This window comes from Otolemur garnettii, unplaced genomic scaffold (genome assembly GCF_000181295.1).
Source record: "Otolemur garnettii isolate 467f Iridium unplaced genomic scaffold, OtoGar3 scaffold00108, whole genome shotgun sequence".
Lineage (NCBI taxonomy): Eukaryota > Metazoa > Chordata > Mammalia > Primates > Galagidae > Otolemur > Otolemur garnettii.
Window position 1 is genome coordinate 7,174,553 of NW_003852503.1, and position 17,459 is coordinate 7,192,011.

Here is a 17,459-nt window from a genome sequence, read left to right on the forward strand (position 1 = left end):
AAAAAAAAAAAAAAAAAAGACTTGCTCCTTAGGAATATCATGAAATAACCAGGAAAGATTTGCCACCCGAAAAGACACTGAAAATTGTTGTCATGTCCACACACTTTTTATCTGCAGATACTCCTCAACTTATGATAGGGTTACATCCCAATAAGTGCGTTGTCAGTTGCTTATAAATTGATTTTTGACTTATATTATTTCCAATTTAGTATATTTTATCCAAATCTGACCCCATCATAAGTCGAGGGATACATTGAATGTATATGGCTTCCACAACATTAGAAAGTCTAACCATTATAAGTTAGGGACCATCTGTATTTTTGGAGGGCAATTCAGAGAGATTATCCACAGGGGGTTCAATCTGCATAATAAGATAGTCTTTGTTCACAGTGAAGTTCTTTTTTTTTTCTTTTTTTGAAACAGAGCCTCAAGCTGTCGCCCTGGGTAGAGTAATATGGCATCACAGCTCACAGCAACCTCCAACTCCTGGGCTCAAGCGATTCTCCTGCCTCTGCCTCCCAAGTAGCTGGGACTAAGGTGCTTGCCACAACACCCAGCTAGATTTTGGTTATTGTCATTGTTGTTTGGCAGGCCCAGGCTGAATTTGAACCCGACAGCTCTGGTGTATGTGGCTGGCGCCTTAGCCACTTGAGCTATAGGTACCAAGCCTCACAGTGAAGTTCTGCCCTTTACCTTCCCACTATGTCCCTTGACAACTCCTCCCCTGAGAACTCTGTCCCAGGCCACTGTTGCTTGAACTTATTCTTTTTACCACAAAATCATTTACTCCTTCAACTCTCCTTTTCCCTTGAGAAGTAGGGTGTATATAAGCATCTGGACCTCAGTGAGTTACTGGGCAATCATTCTGCAATTCCACTGTGCTTATGTCTATTAAGTAAATTTTGTAATATCTTTTTCTCCTACTAATCTGTTTTCAGTCAATTTTCAGTGAACCTTCAGAGGGTAAAGGAGAATCTTTCTCTCTCGTCTAATTGTTAAAATATCAATTACTCCCAAATTGATCTAGAGATTCAATACAAATTTCAAGCAGGACTTTTGTAAAAACTGACAATCTGATTCTAAAATTTATATGGAAATTTAAAAGTATCTACAATATTCAAAATAATTTTGAAAATAAAGAGGATGTACTTGATTTCAACATCTACTACGTAGATATAAGGAAAAACAAATAGATTGATATAACAAAATAAAAAGTAAGAAATCCAGCCACACTTATATGCTTTAAGGGCAAATGCAAACTAAAAAGTAAGAGACTTAAGGAGGATGTAGTGGCTCATGCATCTCAGCATTTCGGGAGTGTGACGCCTGAAGACTGATGATTGCTCAAGGTTGGAAATTTGAGACTAACCTGTCTCTACCCTCTCCCCGAAATAAAGAGCGAGAGAAAATTTTTCCTGTTGAAAATAAAGGAAGAGACTTCCCCTAATGCTCCAACCTTTTCTTTTCTTTTGAGAAAGAGTCTCAAGCTGTTGCTCTGGGTAGAGTGTTGTGGCGTCATAACTCACAGCAACCTCCAACTCGGCCTCAAGCAATCCTCTTGCCTCAGTTTTTTCTATTTTTAGTAGCGACCAGGTCTTGATTTTGCTCAGGCTGGTACATAAAGACTTGTACTTGAATATTCAGAGCTGCTTTATTTGTAACAGACAAAAAAATAGAAACAGGCCGAATGCCTATCAACTGGTAAAGATATAAACAAATTGATACAATCTTACAATGGAATACTACTCAGCAATAAAGAGGAATAAACCACTGATACATTCAACAACTTGGATGAGTCACAAAAGCATTATCCTAAATAAAAATAGACAGAACAGATACCATATGATTCTACTTCCATAACGTTTTAGAAAAAGTTCATGAAAGAGACTTTTGGGGAAAAGGAAGTGGTTTTTTTTTTCTTTTTTAGGAAGTGTTTTTTTTTCCTTTTAGAGACAAGAGTCTCACTTTGTTGCCCTCAGTAGAATGCTGTGGCATCATAGCTCACAGCAACCTCCAGCTCTTGGGCTTAGGCGATTCTCTTGTCTCAGCCTCCCAAGTAGCTGGGACTATAGGTGCCCACCACAATGCCTGGCTATTTTGTTGTTGTTGTTATTGTAGTTTGGCCGGGGCCAGGTTTGAACCCGCCACCCTCAGTATGTGGGGCTGGTGCCCTATTCACTGAGCCATAGGCGCCACTCAGAAGTGTTTTTTTGAGACAGAGTCTCACTATGTTGCCCTGGGTAGAGTGCTTTTGCGTCACAGCTCACAGTAACTTTAAACTCTTGGGCTTAAGTGATTCTCTTGACTCAGCCTCCCAAGTAGCTAGGACTAAAAGTACCCCCCCCCCCCAATGCCCAGCTATTTTTTTGTCGTTGTTCCAATTGTCATTGTTGTTTCACTGGCCTGGGCCAGGTTTGAACCCACCAGCCTCAGGGTATGTGGCCAACACTGTAACCACCATGCTACAGGCGCTGAGTCGGGCAGAAATCTTACAGCCTTAGTTACCGTAGAACAAACAACAAAATTGGGCACTACAAATAAACAACTAGAAAATTAGAGGAAAATCTCAAAAAGGAAAGGATGGAAAACTCCAAATTCTGCATGAAAATCTGCCTAAATCTCTGGCTGATCTGTGAACCATGCATACACGGAGACTTAAAGGAACCCAGCTAGGGCTAAATGGACTGAACAGAGGTCACAACTACTGCCTACAATACAAAAGTGTAACATTGAAGCCTAACCAAAGTAACAACCTGATACAACAAATATTTTAGAAATCAAGATATTTTAGAGGAATATAAGAGAATTCAGAATCTCTACAAATATATTATTCACCATATTCAGCATAATCCCCTAATTATCAACATATAAAGTAAGAGGAACTTTAATTAAAGATGCTATTTTAAAAAAAAAAAAAAAAGCAAGAGGAAATGTGATCACAATCAAGAGGAGGGATTGGCAAACTACAGCTCATGGGGCAAATCCAGTCTGCCATCTGTATTTGTAAGTAAAGTTTTACTGGAGGATTGGCACCTATAGCTCAAGCGACTAAGATGCCAGTCACATACACCAGAGCTGGTGGGTTTGAATCCAGCATAGGCCCGCCAAACAACAATGACAACTACAACCAAAAAATAGCCGGGTGTTGTGGCAAGCGCCTGTAGTCCCAGCTATTTGGGAGGTTGAGGCAAGAGAATCGCTTGAGCCCATGTGTTGGAGGTTGCTGTGAACTATTATGCCACAGCACTCTACCCAGGGCGACAGCCTGAGGCTCTGCCTTAAAAAAAAAAAAAGTTTTACTGGAACACAGCCACTCTCATTGTTTACATATTGACTAAGGTTGCTTTCTTGCTATAACAGCAGAGATGAATAGTTATGCCAGAGACTACACGGTCTCTGCAAGGCCTAATATATGTATTTACTACTTGGCAGTCAACCCTTTCTCTCCACTCTGAGCCACTAGCAACCACTGATTTGCTCTCCCTCACCATAGTTTTGTTTTCCAGAATTTCCCGTAAACAGAATCAAACAGTATATATTTTGCTTCTGGTCTCTTGTTTAAGATAATGCTGTGGATTATTGACTCTTAGTCAAGAAAAAAGGCAATCAGGATTTCGTGGTAACTAACATATTGGAATTGCAGGCAAGGATTCTAAAGCATCTACTTTAACCACATTAAAAGGACATAAAAAAATGCTCCATGTTAAAGGACATTTAAAAACAATGCTCACAAAGAATGAACAAATAAGATCTCTCAACAAAGAAACAAAAACTTTTTTTTAGAAATAGAGTCTCACTATGTTGCCCTTGATAGAGTGCTGTCTCGTCATAGCTCGCAGCAACAGCAAACTCTTGTGATTCTCAAGTGATTCTCTTGCCTCAGCCTCCCTGTAGCTGGAACTACAGGCACCTGCCACAACACTTGACTATTTTTAGAAACAGGGTCTCAATCTTGCTCAGGCTGTTCTCAAACTCGTGAGCTCAGGTGATCCATCTGCCTCGGCCTCCCCTGAGTGCTAAGATTACAGTCATGAGCCTAGCTATTTTTTTAAAGACAGGGTCTGGCTCTTGCTCAGGATGGTCTTGAACTCATGGGCTCAAGCAATCCACCTGCCTCAGCCTCCCAGAGTGCTAGGATTACAGGCATGAGCCATCAAGCACAGTTAACAAAAACTATTTCAAAACAACTAAATTGAAAGGACAGAATTGAAAAATATATTATTATTATTTTTTCTTATTGTTGGGGAATCACTGAGGGTACAATGAGCCAGGTTATACTGCTTGTGTTAGCTGGATGAAGAAAAATATAATATTAGAAATAATGACATTTGCTGCATGGGCTTAAGAGCAGAATGAAAATGATACAAGAAGAGTAATGCCAGGTGCGGTGGCTCACACCTATAATCCCAGCCCTCTGGGAGGCCAAGGTGGGTGGATTGCTTGAGCTCACAAGTTCCAGACCAGCCTGAGCAACAGTGAGACCCCGTCTCTACTAAAAATGAAAAAACTGAGGCAAGAGGATCACTTGAGCAAAAGAGTTTGAGGTTGCTGTGACCTAGAACACCTTGGCACTCTACCCAGAGTGACAAACTGAGATTCTGTCTCAAAAAAAAAAAAAAAAAAAAAAGAGTAAGTGTATTTGAAGATACATCAATAAAAATTACTCCATAAGAGGACAGAGTAGAAATGATTGACAAGAAATGAACACAGTCTCAGTGAGGTACAGGACAATATCCAAAGGTGGAGTCCTAGAAGGAAAGGAAAGGAAACAATGGGGCAGAAAAAATATTTGAAAATTATGTCAGAAAATTTCACCAATGTGGTAAACCTTACAGATCACAAAGCTGAGAAAACCTCAGCTTCTGGTCAGCTGCCTCTGGTCAGCTATTAGTGTGTCCTCTAAATGGACCCTCTGACAGAGTGTGCAGCCTCACACCAGGCCTGTGGGAATAGACAAGAGAAGGCAGAGACAGGAGTGAGGCCAGAAAGGCTGGTGCAGTGCCTGACAGTGGGTCCGTGCAAGGGGCTGGTGGGCAGGGAAGGTGTGACTGCCAGGCATGGGGAATTGTGAGACTCCCTAGACTGAGTGTTAAGTCTGATACCTGACGATTTCTAGACCATTTGGTTTAGCTCAGGTCTGTGTTTCTTTTTTTTGAGACAGAGCCTCAAGCTGTCCCCCTGGGTAGAGTGCCGTGGCATTACAGTTCACAGCAACCTCCAACTCCTGGGCTCAAGCGAGTCTCCTGCCTCCACCTCCCAAGTAGCTGGGACCACAGGCACCCACCACAACGCCCACCTATTTTTTGGTTGCAGCCGTCCTTGTTGTTTGGCAGGTCCGGGCTGGGGATTCGAACCCGCCACCTTAGGTGTACGTGGCTGGCGCCTTAGCCGGTTGAGCTATAGGCGCCGAGCCCAGGTCTGTGTTTCAAAGAACCCCAGCTATGGCAGCCCAGGAATGTTGGGAGGCTGTGAATCCTAGGAGGAGGCTGCTTAGGGGTGAGGCCTGAACCTTGGCAGAAGAGGTAGAAGAGAGACGGGGACTGGCTAGGTGAGCTGGGGAAGAGAGAGGAAAAAAATGACAAATGCCTGAAAGTTTTTTCTATCAAGTCTAACATCAGGCACTGAAAAAGCTAAAGTCATTAGAGAAGTTTGACTTGTTCATTTGTAACAAAAATTAGACTGAAAGAAAAAAACCTAAACACAGAAATGGAGCTGGTTCCTTACATTTGTATTGAGCAGACGTGCACAAAACACAGGGGGTTTTTATTCTTGACAGCATCAATTACCTTCTGCCTTTCTCACAAAGCTTCTCAATCTCAGCTTTGAGATCCTGCTCCTTCTGCAAAAACTCCTTCTTTTCTTTCTCTATCTTCTTCTTTGTTTCTTCCCGCTTTATTGTCACATCTTGAATAGCCTTTAATATCTCCTGAGTCCCACACAATTAAGTCACACACAAATAAAGAAGGAAATAAGTTAATGTTTTTGATCTGGAGGTTACTTTCAACTATCAAAACTTCAAATGTTGACGTTAGTGAATTCACATTGAATTGAGAGAATGTGTTTGATGAGTTAACTCCAAAACCCAGCAGTCAGACCTAAAGGAGAAAGTTACAGGAATGAAGATTTCAATTCAACAGGAAAAGTAATTCTAACAACCACAACTATTCAAAAATGGAACATACTGCCTTGTAAAGCAATAGGCACTCCATTATTGGTGTTCCAACAAGGCTGAATGAACACCTGTCAGGAATGCTGAGTAAGGCGTTCTCCCACCGAGCGGGAGTTTGTTACATCCAACAAATACAGTCTTATTTTATTTGGTTACGGTGCTACCTTATTATGTGAGGGGTTTGGGGTTTGTTTTACTATTTAACAACAACAAATATATTCATATATATTTTAATAAGAAGTCAAAAAATACAGAAGTGGCTGGGCACAGCGGCTCACACCTGTAATTCTGGGACTCTGGGAGGCCAAGGTGGGTGGATTGCTTGAGCTCAGGAGTTCAAGACTAGCCTGAGCAAGAAGAGCGAGACCTCATCTCTCAAAAATAGCCAGGCAGTGTCACAGGCGCCTGCAGTGGAGGGCAACAAAGTAAGACTCTGTCACAAAAAAAGTGATAAAGGTAATAGACAGTCACCCTCCAGTTCCTAACACTTCCACCCATAAGGTTAATTAATGTGTTAACTGCTGTGTATTACACTTTTACATATTTCTTCATTCTCACGCAAATACACGTACATTTATATATGTACTGTCTTCTTTTTTGTTTTGTTTTGTTGGGGAGGGGCAGAGTCTCATTCTGTCACCTAGACTACAGTGCCTTGGCCTCAGCCTAGTTCACAGCAACCTCAAACTTCTGAGCTCAAACAGTCCTTCTAAGTCAGCCTCCCAAGTAGTTGGGTCTTCAGGTATGGGCCACCATACTTAGCTAACTTTTCTACTTTAAGTAGAGATGGGCTCTCACCTTGCTCAGGCTGGTCTCGAACCCCTGACCTCAAGCAATCTGGCCTAGCACTGGGCCTCCCAGAGTGTTAGGATTAATTATAGGTATGAACCACCATACCTGGCTTTGTGTGTGTGTGGCAGGGGGTGGGGGGTATTTTCATGTCATTTAATATATACAATTCCACATCCTGATTTTATTTTTATTTATTTATTTATTTTGAGACAAGAGTCTCACTATTTTGCCCTTGGTACAGTGCCTTGGCGTCACAGCTCATAGCAACCTCAAACTCTTGGGCTTAAGTGATTCTCTTGCCTTAGCCTCCCAAGTAGGTGGGACTATACGCACCTGCCACAACACCCGGCTATTTTTTTGTTGCAGTTGTTTAGCTGGCCTGGGCCAGGTTCAAACTCGCAACCCTTGGTGTACGTGGCTGGTGCATAACCACTGTGCTACGAGAACTGAGCCCTGATTTTTTGCACTAGATATGAACATACCATGTCAATAAATATAGATCTAACTCAAAAATAGCTGCGTAAAGGCCAGGCATCATAGCTCATGCCTGTAATCTTAGCACTCTAGAAGGCTGAGGTGATAGGATAACTTGAGCTCAGGAGTTCAAGACCAGCCTAAGCAAGAGTGAGACCCTGCTTCTACTACAAATAGAAAAATTAGCTAGTCAAAAAGTATCTCTTAAACCCAGGAGTTTGAGGATGCTGTGAGCTAGGCTAACACCATGACTCTCTAGCCTCAGCCACAGGGTAACACTTGCCCTCAAAAAGAAAAGAAAAGAAAAGAAGTTACATAATATGATACCAGTGGAGATATCCAAACTTACCCAACCATTCTGTTCAAAGATCAACAGGTTGATTCCAAATTTTTATAATGACATTTTTAATCTAATCTACTTAATTTTTTTTTTTTTTTTTTTGAGATGGAACCTCAAGCTATCCCCCTGGGTAGAGTGCCATGGCATCACGCTCACAGCAACCTCCAACTCCTGGGCTCAAGCGAGTCTCCTGCCTCAGCCTCCCAAGTAGCTGGGACTACAGGCGCCCGCCACAACGCCTGGCCATTTTTTGGTTGCAGCCATCATTGTTGTTTGGCGGGCCCGGGCTGGGGATTCGAACCTGACACCTTAGGTGTATGTGGCTGGCGCCTTAGCCACTTGAGCCACAGGCGCCGAGCCTAATCTACTTAATTTTTAAAAACAATATTACAATTAACATTCTGTACGTCTACACTTTTCATATAAAAAAATGAACTCTTAGTAATAAGATTACTAGGTCAAAGTACATGTATATATTAAAATTTTAACTGAAAATTCCTAATAACTATTCCAAAACAATCATAAAAATTCATACTCCTACCAATGTCTGAAGGAATTCATTTTTCCTCACCCTTGACAATTTATTTCATTTCTGCCAATCTCCTAGGTGAGGGAGAGAAGGGAGGACAAAATGGTATCTAATACTTACAACAGGCACTTTCCTAACCTCTATTAAGTAAGCATTCCATGAAACAGAGACTGTGGCTGGGCACAGCGGCTCATGCCTGTAATCCTAGCACTCTGGGAGGCCGAAGTGGGTGGATTGCTTGCAAGTTCGAGACCAGAAAAACATGCCTGCCTAACAGGCACTCATTTCTCTCAAAATGAAACATTTCTCTCTACTAAAAAATAGAAACTGAGGCAAGAGGATCATTTGAGCCCAAAAGTTGGAGGTTGCTGTGAGCTATGATGCCATAGCACTTTACTTTACCCAGGGCAACAGCTTGAGACTCTGTCTCAAAAAAAAAGAAAGAAAACGAGACTGTGTTTTGCTCACCACTAAATCTCCAGAGCCTAACAGGCACTCAAAAAATATTTGCTGAATGGCCAGGCCCGGTGGCTCATGTTTGTAATCCTAGCACTCTGGGAGGCTGAGGTGGGGAGATTGCTTGAGCTCAAGAATTGGGAGACCAAGCCATAAAAAACGACAGAGACTTTACATCTTTTATATTAACCTGGATAGAGATGAAACACATTGCTCTTAGGAAAGTATCGTAAGAATGGAGGGCAAGAATCCAATGTACTCAATACTAATATGAAGCCAGCAGATGATCTAATACACGCCCACAAAAGAGAAAAACTCAAGTCAATTCAAGGTGGGGGGTGGGAGAACAAGAGAGTAGGAGAGGGTAGGAAGGAGGGGAAGAGTATGCGCCCACTTAATGGGCACAATGTTAGGGTATATGGCACACCACTTGGGGGTAGGACATAATGATAAGAGGGACTCTATAAATGCAGACATCGTAACCTAATTCTTTGTACCCTCAAATTAACCTGAAACAATAAAAAATAAAAATAACAACAACAACAAAAAAAAGAATTAGAGACCAGCCTGAGCAAGAGTGAGACCCTAACTCTACTAAAACCAGAAAAACAAGCCAGGCGTGGTAGTGAGTGCCTGTAGTCCCAGCTACTCAGGAGGCTGAGGCAAGAGGATCTCTGGAGTCCAAGAGACTGAGGTTGCTGTGAGCTGTGATGACACCACAGCACTCTGTCCAGGGCAACAGAATGAGACTCTGTCTCAAGAAAATAAATTTGGTGAATGAATGAATGAGTGTCATAGAGCTTCTTTTCATACATTTATAACAGATATGCTTATCCTCTTCTGTGAATTACTGTTTGTAACTGTCATAGGCAAAATGAAACATTCTCTCTCAATATGTCCATATCCTAATCCCTGGAACCTGTATATGAGTTACCTTTCGTGGCAAAAAGGACTGTGCGGATGTGATTTAAGGTAAGAACCTTGCAATGGGAAGATGATCTTGCATTATCTGGGGAAGCCCAATCAAATTACATGAGCCCTTAAAAGTGAAGACCCGTTTATAGGTGTGATCAGAGGAAGATGTTACTAGAGAAAAAAGGTCAGACAGATGCTGGCTTTGAAGATGGAAGAGGTGGCCACTAATCAAGGAATATAGGCAACCTTTAAAGGCTGGACAGGCAATGAAACACATACTCCCCTAGCACTCCCAGAAGGAACGCAGCCCTTGAGTTTGTCCCAGTGACACACATTTTAGACTAAGAACATTTAGAACTGTAAGTTAATAAATATGTGTTTTTTTTTTTTTTTTGAGACAGAGCCTCAAGCTGTCCCCCTGGGTAGAGTGCCATGGCATTACAGCTCACAGAAACCTCCAACTCCTGGGCTCAAGCGAGTCTCCTGCCTCCGCCTCCCAAGTAGCTGGGACCACAGGCGCCCGCCACAACGCCCGGCTATTTTTTGGTTGCAGCCGTCATTGTTGTTTGGCGGGTCCGGGCTGGGGATTCGAACCCGCCACCTTAGGTGTACGTGGCTGGCGCCTTAGCCGGTTGAGCTATAGGCGCTGAGCCAAATATGTGTTGTTTTAAGTCACTAAAGGCATGATAATTTGTTATAGCAGCAATAGGAAAATAGCAGAATAAATTTTTCTGATTTTTCTCCACTGTTGACTTTTAGCATACATTTGGAGGAATCACAGAATGTCATGCTTATTAAACCCTTCATTAAATATACCACAAATATTTCTTCACAGTCTAACATTAATCTTTCAACTTATTTGTATATCATTTGCCATACCAAAATTTTAAATTATATGTAATTAAATTGAATAGTCTCTTTCTTTATGGCTTATGAGTTTTCTGCCTTTTGTTTAAAGTGATCCCTTGCAATTTGAGGTTTCATAAATATTCTAAATTTTCTTCTAAGTTACTTTTTCTTTCTAGTTTTTTTTGGTTTTTTTGGCTCAAGTGATTTTCTTGCCTCAGCCTCCCAAGTAGCTGGGATTACAGGTGCCCACCACAACACCCAGCTATTTTTTGTTGTTGTTGCAGCTGTCATTGTTGTTTAGCAGGCCCAGGCCAGGTTCGAACTTGCCTGCCTTGGTGTTATGTGGCTAACCACTAAGCTACGGGCGCCAAGCCACTTTCTAGTTTTTCTATGTAGTTTTGGGGACTTTTTTGAGAGAGGATCTTGCTCTGTTCCCCAAGCTAGAGTGCAGTGATGCAATCATAGCTCACTGCAACTTCAAATTCCTGGATTCAAGTGATCCTCCTGCCTCAGCCTCCCAATTATCTCAGACTACAGGCAACTGCGCTGGGTTAATTTTTCTATTTTTTGTAGAGGTGGGGTCTCACACTTGCTCAGGCTGGTCTCAAACTCCTGGCCTCAAGTGATCATCCCACCTCAGCCTCCCAAAATGCTAGGTTTACAGGTGTGAGCCAGTGACCCTAGCACATATGTCAATTTTTAACCTACCTGTAATTATGTACTTTAATATAATACAAAACAGAAATATTATCATTTTCCAGATAGTTAATTGTGTCAACAAAATATGTTCAATAAATAGTACTTTTCTCTGTGAACTATCATATGAATGAGAGTTTGGACAAGACACTCTCAAAGGTTCTTTCTATACTTAAAATTCTACATGACAGCTTTTAAAGAGTAAATACTGCTTTTTTGTTTTTCTCATCTCAGAAATAAAATTAATTTGATTAGGAACTGTTACGTAACTCAGTGACAATTTCAATCTAACCAGAATACCTGGTGATTCTTCATTTCTTCTTCTCTCCTTTGCTGAAGCTGCTTTAATTGCACTTGGAGCTGATTCTCCACTTGCCTTTGCTTGTCTAGGACCTCCTGGTAACGCTCCTTCAACAGAGTTCTCTCTGTCATCATTTTATCCTATTGGGAACAACACAAGAAAAGGCTGTTTCCCAATTTCACCATAAGGAATATTCATTAAGTGACTGTCCAAGGTACTATTTGAGCTCTATGATTGCACTGTCCAATACAGTAGCTACTAGCCATACGTGGCTATATAAATTTAATTACAATATGACAAAATAAAGCCAAGTGTGATGGCTTGTCCCTATAGTCCAGGTACTTGGGAGGCTGAGGCAGGAGGATCACTTAAGATCAAGAGTTAAAGGTTACAGTGAGTTATGATCACCAACACTGCACTCTAGCCTAGATGACAGCCTGAGACGTTGTCTCTCAAAAACATAAACATAAAAAGCACAAGGGGCAGCGCCTGTGGCTCAAAGGAGTTAGGGCGCCGGCCCCATATACCAGAGGTGGCGGATTCAAACTTGGCCCTGGCCAAAAACTGCAAAAATAAATAAATAAATTAATTAATTAAAAGCACATGGGCCTCATAACCACCCAAAAGATATAGCCAAACAAAACCCTGTGCTTCTTCTGGTCCAGTGAGAAAGAATGATGCCACTGAATGACACAAAGCTTATTTATGCCTTCCTAGCTGGCTCCTTCAATTACTATATAGTCATCCAAACCGTGCTTATAACTGGAAGGACGAAATAAATACTCTACAAAGGGCTTGGAGAAAAGGTGACCTCTTTCCCTTTCCCAGAGGTTCTCTTCTACCCATACTTCTACCTCGTCCATCTCCACCAGGTCTCTCTTCCTGAGGACCTTTCTACCTGTCTATTACAAATAACTCCTGAGCAGCTACTCTCTAGTTCAGCGGTTCTCAACCTGTGGGTTGCGACCCCTTTGTAACAATGAAAATACATTGTGGCATTAGGAAGGTTGAGAACCACTGCTCTAGTTAAAATTGTATTAGCTTCATCTGGTTTATGTACTGCAAGAACTTACTTCTTTTCATTTGTCCTTCGATTCTTTTTTTTTTTTTTTTTTTTTTTTGAGACAGAGCCTCAAGCTGTCCCCCTGGGTAGAGTGCCGTGGCATCACAGCTCACAGCAACCTCCAACTCCTGGGCTCACGCGAGTCTCCTGCCTCCGCCTCCCAAGTAGCTGGGACCACAGGTGCCCACCACAACGCCCGGCTATTTTTTGGTTGCAGACGTCATTGTTGTTTGGCAGGTCCGGGCTGGGGATTCGAACCCGCCACCTTAGGTGTACGTGGCTGGCGCTCTAGCCGGTTGAGCTATAGGCGCCGAGCCTGTCCTTCGATTCTTCAACTTGTATCATTTTACTATCTGGTTGCTACAAGCATCTTTCCTTTTCATATTGTTCTCCATCCAATTAACATATCTTACTCTAAAGACCTCGTCTTGACCCTGGAGTGCCTTTCCCATCATTAGCCATCCTCTTAAAAAAATACACTTAGATATTCATACATACATTTAAAGGGTAGAAGTTTTAGCAATAAAATGCCAGAGATAGGTCAAGGGGACCATTTTAACAAAGATAAATATGAAGTCCTACTGCCTACATTTTAAAAACCAAACTAATAAGAAAGACACAAGTAAACACTGCATGAGAAAGAGACTTGATCAAGTTTGACTGAAAGCTCAACAGTATGAGGTTGCCAAAATAAGTCAACGTAAGCTTCGGAAATGAGAAAGATGTTACCTGCACACAAGTACTGGGATAAAGAAAAGAAGAAAGCAAGAAATGAGAAAGACAGAGATACCCACTCTATTGTGAACAAATTATATCTGGATTATTATATTTGGTTCTCAAGATCACTTGTTTTTTGAGACAGCGTCTTGCTCTGTTTCCTAGACTGCAGCACAATGGCATATTCATAGTTCACTACAGCCTTGAACTCCTGAGCTCAAGTGATTCACCCAGATCAGCCTCCTGAATAGCTAGGACTACAGGTATAAACCACCACACCTGACTAATTTTTTTTATTTTTTGTAGAGAGAGATCTTGTTGTATTGCCCATGATGGTCTCCAACTCCTAGTCTCAAGCAATCTTCCTGTCTCAGCCTACCAAAGTGCTGAGATTCCAGCCCTGAGCCACCACACCCAGCCTCAAGATTTTTTCTTTCTTTTCTTTTCTTTTTGAGACAGAGCCTCAAGCTGTCACCCTGTAGAGTGCTCTGGCATCATAGCTCATAGCAACCTCCAACTCCTAGGCTGAAGCAATTCTCCTGCCTTTGTCTCCCAAATAGCTGGGACTACAGGCACCTGCCACAATGCCTGGCTATTTTTTGGTTGCAACCATCATTGTTGTTTGGTAGGTCCAGACTGGATTTGAACCCACCAGCTCAGGTGTATATGGCTGGCGCCTTAGCCACTTGAGCCACAGGCACCAAGCCAAGATTACTTTTTTTATTTTTTTTGAGACAGAGTCTCACTTTGTCATCCTGGGGAGAGTGCCATGGCATCATAGCCTATAGCAACCTCAAACTCCTAGATTCAAGAAATCCTCTTGTCTCAGTCTCCCAAGTAGCCGGGACTACAGGTGCTCACCACAACACCCAGCTAGTTTTTCTATTTTAGTAGAGACAGGGTATTACTCTTGCTCAGGCTGGTCTTGAACTCCTGAGCTCAAGCAATCCACCTGCCTCAGCCTCCCAGAGTGCTAGGATTATAGGTGTGAGCCACTGAGCCTGGCTTAAGATCACTTTTTAAAAGAAATACTGACAAAATGAAAAACGTCTAGGTGAAAGTAACCAGGATGATAAAAAACTAAAAAGAGGCTTGGGGCTCGGGGCCTACAGCTCAAGCAGCTAAAGTGCCAGCCACATACATCAGAGCTGGTGGGTTTGAGTCCAGCCCAGACCTGCCAAACAACAATGACAACTATAACCAAAAAATGGCCGGGCGTTGTGGCGGGTGCCTGTAGTCCCAGCTACTCGGGAGGCTGAGGCAAGAGAATCGCTTGAGCCCAAGAGTTAGAGGTTGCTGTGAGCTGCGAAGCCACGGCACTCTACTGAGAGTGACGTAATAAGACTCTGTCTCAAAAACAAAAACAAGAAACTAAAAATTCATATAAGGAATGCCAAAAAACATCTGGGGATATTTCATCTGGAAAGGTTTGGACTTGAGGGTAAGAGGAAGAGGCACAAAAAAAACTTCAAATATGGATAGAGCTAACAAGCACAAGAGGAACTAGATTTATGCCTTAAAGCTCGAGAGAGAGCTCTATCAACAACTTATAAAGGTTCTATACTAATCAGAATAAGATGTAACAATAGAGTTTTAAAAAACGCAATAGAAGGGGCAGGCCTCAATAGACATAACAGAGGCCTCCCAGGCATGGTGGCTTACACTTATATTCTTCACACTCTGGGAGGCCACGGTGGAAGGATCACTTGAGGCCAGGAGTTTGAGACCAGCCTGAGCAACAGTGAGACTTCACCTCTAATAAAAACAGAAAAATTAGGTGTGATGGTGTGCACCTGTAGTCCTAGCCACTCAGGAGGCAGAGGCAGGAGGATTGCTTAAGCCCAGAAGTTTGAGGCTGCAGTGAGCTATGATGACACCACTGCACTCCAGCCCAGGCAACAGAGCAAGACTGTCTCAAAAACAAAAAAAAGAAAAAAAGCAACAGGCTGCTTTGTGAAGTAGTAAGCTCCTTCCCTAGACGTGATTAAGTAGAAATTAGCTAACTTTTTGTCAGAGATGTTATGAAGGGGATTCCTGCACCCTTTCTAAGATGCTATTCCTCTAGAGATCTTCTGCCTTAATGATTTCATGTAACAACAATGACAGTTTAGATACTTACCAAATTCTTCTCAATATCTTGATCTGTGTTTACCTCTGAATCCGCCGTCTTAAAGTCAGTCTATAAAAAAAAGAAACAATTATATTCAGAACTGCTCTAAGAGACTTTAAAAGAGGCAGAATTACTCTAGTACCTTCACTTAGAAATCTGCCACAACTAAGAAACATTTTGCTGTTTCTCCCTTATCAGCTTCACAGCAAGAAAAGTGTTGGAGTTCTGGCACATGGACAGACACATCCAGATGGCATCAATTATTCCTCCCCCAAAAATAATGTGAACAAGATCAAAAAGTGACTCAGAGAAAGCCTCAAGTCTGACATGAGGATTCTGTCCCCTACAACCTATTGTGCCCATACTTTCTCCTGTGACAAAGACACCAGTCACTAGGAGGCGGGATACACTGTACTTCTTAAGCTGCAGGTCAGAGAATGAACAAGGATTCCTCCTGCAAGGACAAAGATGGGAAATATGAATGCTAATGACCTGCACGCATCAATTTCTCAGGGAAAGCGATTTAATGTAGGTCATAAAGTTCTGACTGGCTGTAAGATTAGAAACTGGCTACTGGCTTTCTTATTTTTTGAACACCAGAATAAAGTCATTGCACGGTACCGTACGAAAATAGTATAATGACTGCCAGCAAAAAAAAAAAAAATACAGTGTAATTCTCTACCAAATATGAAGAATTATCTTCTCCCCTCAAAAAACCCCCCCAAATTCGAGTTTAGTGGTAGAAACTTGATACTTGACCTGTACAGCAATGTTTTGAGAAAGCTTCAGGGAAGAGCTATCCTGATCATCATCCTGATCCACTCTGACTCCTTCAACCCCATTGGCTGGAGGCGCTACAGGTCGGAAATCCAAGCCTGTGTCCCTGCTACCTTCCTTTAGGATGGAGGCTTGTGGGGATTTCTCTTCAGAGCAATTCCCGGAGGCAAGCTGCTTTGTATGGCACCCTGCCTTAAGAGACCGAGTGACTGGATGGAGGCTCTCCTGGAGGCTTGTGTCCCCCTCCTCTCCTGCTGTGCTGGCCAAGTCCTTCAAATCAGACTGAGACCCACTGCCAGAAAGACAAAGGGCTGTGTCTATCAAGTTTTCTCCTAAAACCGCCTGGTGGGCTGCTGAGGTGTCACCTGCTGATGAACCAGGATTCTGCTCTGGGTGTTCCAAATGGACATTTCTGTTATTCTCCTTGGTTATCGTTTGGCTACTTACACTCGACAGAGGCAAGTTCTTCTGCTTCTGTGCAGAGTCTTTAGGGCTATCAAAAACATAAGATAAAAAGTTTCTCTCTTTACTCAATCTCAAAGAGAATTAAATATGTAATACTTTCAATGTTACCACTGGAAGAACAAAATTAAACTACATAAGCCTTTCTATTGCCAGAATGAAGAAAATTATTTCATTCCAATGACTTCTATCCCATATGCAGGTAACACTAGCTTAGAAATTAAGCCGGGTTCTGAAAACAATCTACAATTAATGCCAAAACATAAGTGACTCTAAAGAACCAAAAAAATTCTGAGAGCCGGGGGATTGGTGGGACCATACCTGTGATTGCATTAATGTACACAGCTATGACTTAATTAAAAAAAAAAATTCTGAGAGCCATTATGAAAAACTTTCAAGGATCTAGATGAAATAACCTAAGGCTTGTTAGAACATTCAATTTAGTTACATGTAATAATTTAGTTGCACATGGTATTTCAATAAAATATTAACTTAGAAACATTGTTTTTATTCCACTCTCATGTTTCACAAAAACAATTCTCATTCAAACCCCTTATAAAGATCTTTGACAAGAACCACTTTTTAGGTCGGGGGCAGTGGCTCACGCCTATAATCCCAGCATTCTGAAAGGCTGAGGCAGGTAGATTGCCTGAGCTCAGGAGTTTGATACCAGCCTGACCAAGAGCGAGATCCCTTCTCTAAAAAAACTAGCTGGGGGCTCGGCGCCTATAGCTCAACCGGCTAGGGCGCCAGCCACGTACACCTAAGGTGGCGGGTTCGAATCCCCAGCCCGGACCCGCCAAACAACA

At 42.1% G+C, this 17,459-nt stretch overlaps 1 protein-coding gene across 1 annotated transcript in view; it reads right to left on the reverse strand.

The window, feature by feature from the left end:
- RNF214 (ring finger protein 214) overlaps nucleotides 1–17,459 on the reverse strand; it is a 34,024-nt gene that overhangs the window by 10,705 nt on the left and 5,860 nt on the right. The window contains exons 3-6 of the mRNA XM_003796870.3: nucleotides 16,171–16,681; nucleotides 15,421–15,480; nucleotides 11,521–11,661; nucleotides 5,787–5,926 (exon numbers count right to left, since the gene is read on the reverse strand). Of these exons, the coding sequence (XP_003796918.1) occupies nucleotides 5,787–5,926; nucleotides 11,521–11,661; nucleotides 15,421–15,480; nucleotides 16,171–16,681 (852 nt within the window). The remainder of the gene's footprint in view (nucleotides 1–5,786; nucleotides 5,927–11,520; nucleotides 11,662–15,420; nucleotides 15,481–16,170; nucleotides 16,682–17,459) is intronic.